This window comes from Porites lutea, chromosome 3 (assembly GCF_958299795.1).
Source record: "Porites lutea chromosome 3, jaPorLute2.1, whole genome shotgun sequence".
NCBI classification, from domain to species: Eukaryota; Metazoa; Cnidaria; class Anthozoa; order Scleractinia; family Poritidae; genus Porites; species Porites lutea.
The window spans coordinates 48,320,699-48,331,681 of record NC_133203.1 but is presented as its reverse complement, the minus strand read 5'-3'; the positions used below and the strand labels follow the sequence as shown (position 1 = coordinate 48,331,681).

The 10,983-nt window shown below is 40.0% G+C and overlaps 1 protein-coding gene across 1 annotated transcript in view; it reads left to right on the top strand.

Annotated features, from left to right (window-relative positions):
• The first annotated feature begins 3,642 nt into the window (after nt 1–3,642).
• Nucleotides 3,643–10,983, top strand: part of LOC140932417 (helicase POLQ-like) — a 29,755-nt gene continuing 22,414 nt past the window's right edge. The window contains exons 1-4 of the mRNA XM_073382030.1: nt 3,643–4,308; nt 9,856–9,927; nt 10,138–10,150; nt 10,872–10,969. Coding sequence (XP_073238131.1) covers nt 3,643–4,308; nt 9,856–9,927; nt 10,138–10,150; nt 10,872–10,969 — 849 coding nt within the window. The remainder of the gene's footprint in view (nt 4,309–9,855; nt 9,928–10,137; nt 10,151–10,871; nt 10,970–10,983) is intronic.

Sequence of the window (10,983 nt, the reverse complement as noted above, 5' to 3'; positions counted from 1 at the left end):
AAGTACCCAAGTGAATTCCCCCCCCCCCCCCTTCCCGGTATAAAATTAAGGCTAGGCAACCCATAATTATATGCATGGACCTTTGAAAGGTGATCTTTTGAGGGATTAGTTCTTGTACTGTTAGAAATATGATATGATAATATTTCCTGATGTTATCACGTTTTTGGTTTGTACTACATGTTTATCGACTCCCATGACTCTACTTTGTTTGTGTTCCTATTTCAGTCCACGTGATATCACTACCGCGGATAATGGGTTTCTTTCACCTTTCACACTATTTTTGGTTGTGTACGAACGCATAATCTACAAAAAGGCAAAGAAAAAATATTGCTCAAAACAATAGTGCAGTGACGGTAAAGAAATGTACAAAAAAGCGTGATGCACGTGCACGGTTGTTGTTTTGCTAATCTATTGCTCTTTTGCCCCTCGTTGTCGTCGTCGTCGTCTTATTCCTATGTGACCGGTAGACGACGTTCTATGCGCCGCAGGTTTTAACCCGTTTTTTTTAAATTCCTCCAAATTAACCCGAGTATGACATCCTATGGTGGCCTGCGTAGCTGACGGGATCGTTACCGCGAGCAATGTTTTGTCCGGAGTGCTGCAAAGCTGTGCGGAGAATGGAGAGGAGACGCTTTGAAATTTTCTCACGCATTTGACGCTAACGCTTCACGCGCCAAAACCGAAACTCCCACACGCCAAAAATAAATAAATAAATAAAAAATGATAGTAATAATAATAATAATAATAATAACTCCGCTACTGATATATTCTCCATTTCATGTTGTTTAGTCTTCATCAGCATGCGCCAGTTTCCGTGATTCTTGGAAACTAAGAACTTAATAGCTGGCCTTGAATACTAAAACTTCCGCTTCAGTTTAATAGAAGTGTCGGTTAATTTTATACAGTAAACACGATAGAGACAAAAATGCAGTTCAAACGCACGGAAGTGGGGGGGGGGAGGGGGAGATTGTGTAGACTGTTGGCTGCTGTTCAGTGGATTTGCCCCGATATTTGCATCCATGAACTTACTAAGGGTTTCAGTGGTAAGCACACCTGTTTGTTTATGGTTAATTTGGAAAATTTGACTTTGGCCACTCATGTCTAGGAGTGAATTAGAAAAGGTTAACATTTGGGAGCACCATAGGCTCGATTTCCACCGTCTCCCGGGTCCGGTCTTTGATCCTCCCCGAAGAGAGACGGCTGAACGCGTGACCCGTTGACCTTGTCTGTGACGTAATTGGAAAATTGATAATTTACGCGTCTCCGATATCACTGGAAGTGAAACCGGTCTCCAATTTTCTTATTTATTTGGCTCAAAATTACATCAAGCGTTCCCTTACCCACCCAAATGACTTTCGAAATAGTTTTTTCGGTACATTTCCTTACATTTTGAAAAAGATTCTTCGCTACATTTCTGTACAGGGCGACATGTAGTTAATTTTCTTTGATCTTCGAATATTGGTACGTCTTCGGTGGGTCCGAACTGACTGATTCTTGGAAGCGGAACAAATTAAATGGAAAAGTTTCTGATTTACCAGACAAAATTTCCAGCGTATTGAATGTTCCTCTGTCAAATATAAACATGGACGGTTACATCTGTAACGAACGCAGTTATCGAGACCTGAAGCGCCTTGAAAAGATCCTTGAAGATGCAAAATCTCTCCAACCACAATCATTCACAACAAACAATCGCACAAAACGTTGTGTTCCTTCGGACTCTAGAATTTTGCCCATGTCTCCGCGCCGTCGAAATCGCCTCGCCATGCGATGGATCAAGGAAGCAGGGAAGGAAGGACTTTCTGTTTTGATGTGATAATTTCTGCGACAATCTTTGCCAGACGAAAATCTGCAGGCGGTAACATGATTGGCTTAAACCAACAAAGGAAATCGCACACGTCCAGCCGCTCTTTCGGGGGATGAGTGTGGGCTCATTTTCCCGAACAGCGGCTGGTAATCGAGCCTAGGAGCACCACGGGCTTATCTCAAGTGCTGCATCGCTTACCCAGTATGCAGTTGCTTGTCTTTCAACTTGCTGTTATCGTGACCCACAGTGAATGTAAGCTGAGCTTATGGGAAATGAAACATTTTATGGGGATGGCCTGAATAAACCACAAACACTGCATGGTAGTTCAGTAAACTTATTAAATAATGGCTTCGTCTTGCAAACTGTGAAAAAAGAAATACTATAATAATTCAAATCCAGGCTAATAAATTCGCTGTCTTGAATCTCGATAGTTTGAGAATTAACTCGTGGTGACATGGAGTTAAGATTGAAAATGAAAAACATCAGTTAACTGCTTCTCTGAATGAGGAGAAAGTTTTATTGAAGAGTACATATCGAGAACAACAAAACCTAAGCTCAATCTGTGTTAAAGGCATAAAACGATATTTACGAACCAGATTTGAAAAAAACAATATCACATTGATAATGAGAAAATTAACAATCCATAAAGAATTATTTAAAACAGGCCAAAAAGGGTTTGTCAAAAGTTGTACAGTTGTAAATACCATACTGCAGTTCCACAACTTGGACTGGGATTTAGAGTCAAGGGGAGAGGTGATAGCTATGTTACCTTTGCAAAACATCTATTTAATCTCTCGCCCCATGTCAGGAAATGGCTGAGACAGTCCTGGATTCTGGATTCTGGATTTTGGATCCCACGCCGTGGATTCTAGTCCAGGTATTGGATTCTGGATGTTTTGTCAGTGGAACTGGGATTCCGAATTCCAATCGTTAGTTGGACCCCTGGATTTCTTGAGCCGTATTCCAAATTCCAAAGTCAAGGATTCCAAATTTCACAGCAAAAATTTGCAAGATTCAGGATTCTAAAAGGAAAAATTTCGCGGGTTCCGGAATCCGCATTCCCCTAGATGTGGCGAAACCTCCATTCCCCCGCTCCCCCGCCCACCAAGTAAAAACAGATGGTTTCTAGGGAACTGCCCACCTACCCCTTTGCCGTAAGTGAGAAGTAAGTGCTAATGTTGGCTTAGGGGAGGGGTAGGTGGGCAGTTTCCCAGGAACGTATAATGATCTGGATTCTTCTGAGAGAAATTATTTTGGTTTTCTTTCACACTTCGTATAATTTATTTGATTTGCCTCTTATAATCATATTTCTGTAACTACAAAGTGCTTCTTTTGTTTGAATGAAGTTAATGAATTTATGCTATATGTAAACACAGATGAAAAATTTGTCGTTGTTAAGTAAACGAACAAGCTAGCAAGCTTCTTTTTGTTTTTCCGAATTGACATGTTTGGACCAGAAATTTTGTAAGTAATCTCTATCTGAGATTCAGAAACCTATAGAAGAGATATGATTAAATAACTAACTGAGCAAGAATTTAATTACTAGTTGAGCCTAAACTGTGTCTAGTATTGCAGAAATAAAGACTAAATTCCCATCAGAATTGTAAAGAATGCTTTATGTGTATAATAAGCTTTAGCAACTAATTACTTTAATTAATTAAAACCGGGCACCTGTTTATATCTGAGCGCAATGAAGACAATAGTCGTAGAGTGCACTTCTATAATTTGTGTGATAAGCTTATGCCGACAAATTAGTCTAATCGTCCGAAATCTTGAGTTTGGGGCAGGATTTCTCAGTTGGACGAGCAATAATAACAGCACCGTTCTAAAAGGAAAAAATGTCGAGATATCCGCATCGGATTTTAGCGGAAAAACATAAGAGGGTACAAACGCAAAACAGCATAGAGGATAAATTTCTGAAACAGAAATTGGAGTCTTTCTCGAGAGAAAAGCTCTATATTGACAGAGAACTACGACGGATTTCCTTGGCTAGAACAAGTTTGTTGGAGAGCCTTGATAGGTTTAACACAATTCCTAAATCAACACACAAGCGCTTGAGTCTACCTTGCTTAATTGACGGACAGGGAAAAGAGGCTAATCCAAGACCGATAAGCTCATTAAGGAGACATACTATTCCTTCATTCCTGGAAGGCGTGCGCGCTGTAGCAGAGTGTAAGCAATCTCTAAAGCCACGGGGAAGAGAGGATACTTCACTTCAAAGTCGTAAAGGATCCAAGCCTACATTGAGCGCAAACGGTCAAAAAGCAAATTTCGTGCAAGGACTTACTCTTAAAAGTCAACATAAAGATCATAATACTCGTGGCGCAAGTCCAAACAAAATCTCCTTTACAGGACAACCGTATGAAAACAAGTTAAATCAAGAAAAAAAGCGAATTTCACGACAGGCCAGTGAGGAAAAGGAAAAGACGAGGGACCGGCTACAACTTCCTGTATTAGCTGACAGTCCCTCTAAACCCCAGCTAATTACCCCAAAGATGGGTTCAGTAAGACAGCAACACCCGCGGGACGGGATGCTTGCTACAAATCTGAAAAGCAAGTTCCGTCAGATAGGATCCGTTGTTATGGCCACCGCTATTTTACGGGTTGCAAATGAAAAGAAAGCAAAAAAACCAAATTGAGAGAAAGCAAAAACTCGTACGGGGTTTCTGTTGAAAAATGAAAGGGGAAATTGAGACTGGATAATTGTAGGGTTTTTTAGGAATAATACGAAAGAAAAGGAAGAAGGAAAAAATCGATTTTTTACTTAGCTTTGCACCCAGTTTTTCACAAAATCAACTTCATCATATCAAGGAGATTTGTGCAGGAACGTGTCCTGTTTAATATTCATTTACAAAAGAGTGAATCAAAGCAAAATATTGGGTGTCAATATTTGCGATTCGGCTCACATCTTTCGGAGCTCGGCTCTGACAGATCGACATGTGTTCGCACAAAGCTATCAGTACTTCAAAAAGATATTACCAGTAGGCCGTTCCCGTAATCCTGTGAACAAAAGAGAGTTTAAAGCTTCACGTATACGGCAAACGGTAAACGTCAGATTCAAGGTGAGAATCTCAAAATAGAAAATCACCAGTAAAAACTGTTCAAAACAATTTTTACGGATAAAAAATTGCGTGAAACTACTGACTTTTGTGTAGAAATAATGAACAGTAAACGGCAAGTAAATGAGAAACTTGATCACGTGGTACAAATTCGCGTTTAGCGCTTGACGTAACGTGAAGCTTCACCTCTCTAAAGACAGCGACGCACTACAGGCTTGGGATGACAAAATACCGTTGATTAGTAAAATTATTCTCCCAAGCCTGAACTTCTATCTTGTAATTGTGTTTGCTCACTGGAGTGGACTGCAGAAGTTTTCTAAAAATAAAGGTGGATAGCGCTATCTGACTGCAGGATAAATTAGGGTTTTCGTAATACAGCTGAACCTCTCTACAACAGTCACCTTGGCCATTGTGAGAGGTGGCCGTTGTAGAGAGGTTTAAGCAAGAGTCAATGTAAGGACTGTCCGCCAGAAAAGTGGCCGTTAGTGGAGCTAAGCTCGACTTCACTTTTCCATTGGATAGTGGTGGGTAGCGCCATCCGAACCGTTGAACAACCGAGGTCTCGCGTGTTAATTGAAAAGTTTCCTCTTCTATTAAGGTTCAAGCTTCGAACTATGGAACAAGGTTCTCAAGTTGGAGCTGAAATTTCGTAGAGTGCACTCCGCTAGGAACACCTGAAGGAACATAGGCCACAAGAATAGGTGTCTTTCTAAAAGAGGGTCAAAGAAAATGGCTGTGAAAAACAACAGCGACTAACTCTTGAGTGTCCGCTTTAGGGAGGTCTCCTTTGAAAAAGACAGAGAACTAAGATTGATAGATTATGCTTTGTGAATTTACAAGTTATGTTAATTAAAAGACCGCGTGAGGCCATGTACTTATGCTCCAAAGAAAAAACAAATGAACAATTCAAACAATACGTAGTTTACTGTTTGGTTTTAATTTGTACAATATACACAACAATACAAAACTTGTTTAGGTGAGACTTACACCAAAATTTCCCGTGCAGATTAGCTAATGGAGAATGTGGTAAAATGGATCGATACGTACACACGGCTTGCAAACAAATCACTAAAATCTCGGCATTCCACAATCAACGACTCTGAAAACTACTATCTACAATATACATTTGTCGTATGAATATGTACAAGTATGGAATACATGCTTGCCTCGCAATTTCCTTTACATGCAAGTAATCTCTATCGGTGAAATGACTCAGCTTTCAATTACTGCAACAGAGAAAAAAAAAAGCCACTGCCTTTAAAACCTCCAACTTCAAAATATTCTAAGGGGCTGTAAGGAGGGAGGAAGATCCTAGAGGGCGGATCATCCTAGCGCCATATGTTTTCTGTATTCAGTTTACATGCAAAAAGATTTTACTTGCCCCTAACGCTAGGATCTTCCTAGCTGAGAGGTTGGAAGATCCTAGTACCATGTAAACTGCTTTCACTAGGAAGATCCTAGTATTAGGGACAAACCGCACAAAGATGGCGGCGGCTCGTTCGGTGGTTCAGTGGGTAATCTTCACTCGCTTGGTACGGAACGAAATTTCTGCATGTAAACCCAACGAAAAGTTGTTCCTCGTTCTAGGATCTATATACCGCCCTTCATGTAAACAGCTCCCAACACAAAGAAAAGCCGGGGCATTTGTTTTATTTACGCGATGCGCATGCACCAAACCACAGCATTCACTAGTGTGAGTCTTACTTCACTTTACGCCCAGTGCTCGCGCGCGGGAACACCAATTTCACTTTATGATGAGAGATCGAAGACCAAACCTTCAATACTGAGGTACCTACCGTTACAACAAGCGCCTTTTTATCCTCGTCGCTTACTGTCATGTTCATGAATGCTCTGGTTATTTCAAGTGGCGTGCTTTCGATCTCTACGCGTCTACCACAGAAGGTCTAAACACAAGCATACAAATTATATTTTTTAGGAGTTGCTTTGCTTTATGACTTGATACCCGCTACTGGGCCCTTATGGTTACAATTCGTTTTTGTGCTACCAACCTCTGAGTTTGGGGAGGTATCTTTTCGTTATGCTGTAGAGTCTTTTAAGTCTGCGAAGGAACCCTCACGGGTGACCATTCAAAGGAAAACTATTGAACACTAGTTTTCTGGGTTCTGGGGTGCTGTTTATTATGCTGTTCAACGAGGTTCTAACTTTTGAGTCTGTGAATGAAATCCTGAAGTGTACCTGTTTAAATGAAACTGAGCTGCTTTGCTGTATGTTAAAGCAGTGGGCTTTTCCGCTGTTCAAGGCAGTATTTTAGCTATGTAGTATGTACACAAACTGATACCGAACAGAGTTTTACAATACTTTGGCATCACAGAAAAATACGGACGCTGCTGAGTGGGTAGCTGTTATACGAATTGAGCTGAAAAAAGCTCAGGTGAATTAAGGCATGGGTCCTCGTTATATGCGGGGTTTTATGACTTGATCTTGTTTTTTCCAGTATCTTTCTTCATTTTAACCTTAGACCGCTGTGTTTAAGACTAGAACCACTTTGGACCTTAAACACTACCTTTTTCAGATCACATGACCAGCCACGCCCATAATTATGCAAAATTTGGACTTTGCAGATTACACCACTTTACTGAGTGTGCCCACAATCGTTTTACCTTCCATAATATTTCATTTACAGTCAAATAAGCTAAATTAATCGGGGATTTGTGAAATGATCAATTCCTTGGTAATCATTAGATATTTTTCTCTCGTCCCAGTCTCCCTCTTAACAAGAAACGTTATAGTTTACAAAACGTAGATAATTTAAGAAAACCCCGATTAATTCCATAAACTTTGTGTCGATAGTCATTGACAAAAAATGAATTAAATTACAAGTGTTATTTATAAAGTGGTGTAAATTTGGATTGAAATAATAAGTCAAAAATGGGTGTGGCAAGTCACGTGACAAAGATAATACATTATTAATAATGAAAAATGAATGCTCATGGAGAGTAGATATTGGATTTTAAATGTGTATGGGAAAGGTAAAATCCCTACCAAAACAGACCACCCCCCTCCAAATTTGCAGTGCCCCATTCCTTAATTCACCGGAGAGAGAATTTTTAACGGAGAGCTGAGATTTGAGAGACAGAGTAGCAAGAACTTAACGCTCGATAAAAAGATGGTCAACTATTGAACTTTTTCCAGTAATGTTTTTCCCTTGCGATTACTTACAGTCGTGTTGAGGTCTTCTTGTAATGTGTCATGTGTGATTTCTCTGAAATCAAAGAAAACGAAAAATCATTAGACATGCCAAAGAGGCAAGTTTATTTAAGCCGTCGACTCTCCTGTGAATCTTTACCAAACAGCTGAAATAGTTTTTTTCAGGGAGAGAAATTTCGACGCAGAAATTTTAAGTGTTCAAGACAAAATATACTCCCAAAAATTACGCGATGCGCGTAATTTCATTTACAGGCAGAGTAGGACTCTGGACCTTCTCTTTGCCGCTTCGCCTCCAGACACTCTCTTTTTTCCTTGGACCTGCCTCTCTCCCAGGCCCCACTCCTTGCTTTTACCTGTCGTGCATGGTATCATGGGTATCATTGCATGCATTGTTTTTCATCTTCCCATGACACCCTACTTTCTTTGTCTACTGCAGGAGAGTGGAGCCTGGGGACGACACAGTTATTTCTGTCACTTCTCGGCAGGATTAGCTCAGTCGGTAGAGCGCTTGACAGCAGAGCGGGAAGTCACGGGTTCGATTCCCGGGGCAGGACCAATACCCAGGGCCTTAAAATAACTGAGTACAGTGATGCAGCTGTTTAAGGGTTCATGTTTTAGTTTGGGTGCTGCTGCAAGACATTTCTGACCTTATTTGGCTATCGTGAATGGTACAACACACTTATTTCAAAATTCATGAGTTCTGTTTCACCTGCTTCAAGTTAGAGTATATTTCAAAGTTCTTCAAATAAAAAGATAATTATTGATATTTAGATATGAACTTAAATTCAGAAGTATACGGCCTATAAATTGTGGTTTTAGAAGTTTGAAAGGCATTTTAGTATGTTTTGAAAGCTTTACCTAGTATATAAAGTAAGTCCTGTGGACAGGTCTGAATTTTTTGGGTTAGTATCTTAATAACAGTAGTTCAGGTCTCAGGTTCATTTGTCCATGGGAATTCTGCGGAAAAATGCGTTTTGAAGCTAGTCAAGCCGTTTTCTAGTCATTGCCTAGCTATAAAGAGCCAAAACTTACCACAAAGCTATTGGCAGGTCATACATTTCACGGCTTTCTGATCCACATTCTAAATATCAGCTTGCGAAGTTCGGACATGTGCAGAAATCAAAATTTCTAGTTTTTGGGTTTAAAAGTGAGACAGCAGTCTTGACTTTTTCTTTTTGCTTTCTTTCCTCCCCTTTTCTTTCGCTTTCATTGCCTCCTTTTTTTTTTCTTTTGCTGGGCATTTAGTAGGCTTCATTTTGGTTGGGAGAAGTTTTTGGGTGAGCTTTATGATCTTAGGATTAGATGAAAGGAAAGTAAGTGGGTAGTGTAACAAGATTTTCTTGGAAAATTTTTAGGTCAATGTGACATGTCTCTTTTTTTCCTTTTTCTCCGGTCTCCTTGACTGTCTCACGCTCATTCTAGTATGGTTTGAAAGATCTCTTCACCCTACCCAAGGCAGCGGGTAAAGTTGTCCTTGGCATTAAAACTGATGACGTCACAAGCGGTAGAAGGGAGCTGGATCTGCAAGGGCAGTTACGGGCAGTTGAGGGGCAAATGGGTTTTAATAAAAGACAGTCCAAATCCAAGCCCTAAGAAGTACCTCTCTAAGGGGCTTTCTTACAGCATGTTCATCAAAGTCTGTGGTTGCCATCAGCCCATTAAAAAATTTATCAATGGAAAATATAGTCTCCTTTGCAGTCATTTTAAGTGTTGTCACGCAACCTTCCTTCCTGCGGAGCGTTGTGTGATGACCCTAAAATCACTTGCGAAGGATACTATGGATAGTATTACTTGAAATACAATGTACTTTTTTTCTTTTACCAGGCAAACGCTTTGGTGAACAGCCTTATTGGAGAAAGCCGAATTTCAACATTAGGTCTGCTAGTCGTAGATGAGGTAATTAACAAGGCTAGCATATAATTTACCCACAGTAATAATTATGAATCATGAAACCTGATGGAAATATATCACGGTGACCTAACCTGCACCAGTTCCTCTGAGGCTCCTTATGACAACATTCAGCAAATAAGTTTATGCTCAACTGGACTTGAGGGAACGCTACAATGCTACAACTATCACTAGTTTTAAGCTTTCTTTGACCTTCAGTGTGCAATCTTAAGTGAGTAAACAGAGTGGTTTTTCAAAGTGGCTATTGTATTGTTTTGCACAAAATGTATGCCAGAAATTCATAGCCTACTTTACAGATTTTGGGATACTTAGATGCTCTCCACATTTAAGGGCACTACATTTAAAAGGGTTTCTTTGATTTTAAACCCTCACTCTGGCCAGTAGCTTGATTTGAATTTTTTTGGCAGTGCCTAAAAGTTCAACTCCTCAGCCCCACTTGATTATTTATTTGCAATCTTCTTGCTTGACAAGCCAAAAGACTTTGTTTACAAAGGGTGTGGAGACCCTTAGTGTCTTACGCAGATAATAGCTTGTAGCGCATGACCTCCCCTGTGAGTGGCAAAAAGAACTTCTGTGTAGAAGGTTAGGAATCTGCAGCCTGCTGGCTGTAGGGACAAATAAGATAATTCTGGCTGTTGTTAATGATAACAACTAGTAGCATATCCAGTGGGTCGGCTCTGGGGGTGCACACCCTTCAAACAAAACCAGGACTCATTAGAGCAGGGATTTTTGTTTATAAGCCGTGCTTAACTACTGTTCAGCTGAAATTTTCACAATAACATTCATTTGAAAGCATGAAAATAAAACTTGCTTAGCATGCACTTTGCCTTTCAACCATCGAATAATTGTTAATAACCACGAATAACCACGAATAATTGTTAAATCTACACAGCCATAAAAGTCTTGTTTTTATTTATTTCTTCATTTTATAGCCACTACTCAGATTATTGGTATGAGTGCAACTCTGAGTAACATTGCAGACTTGAAGGAGTTTTTAAAGGCTGAGGTGTATTCAAATGATTTCAGGCCGGTATGACATTATTT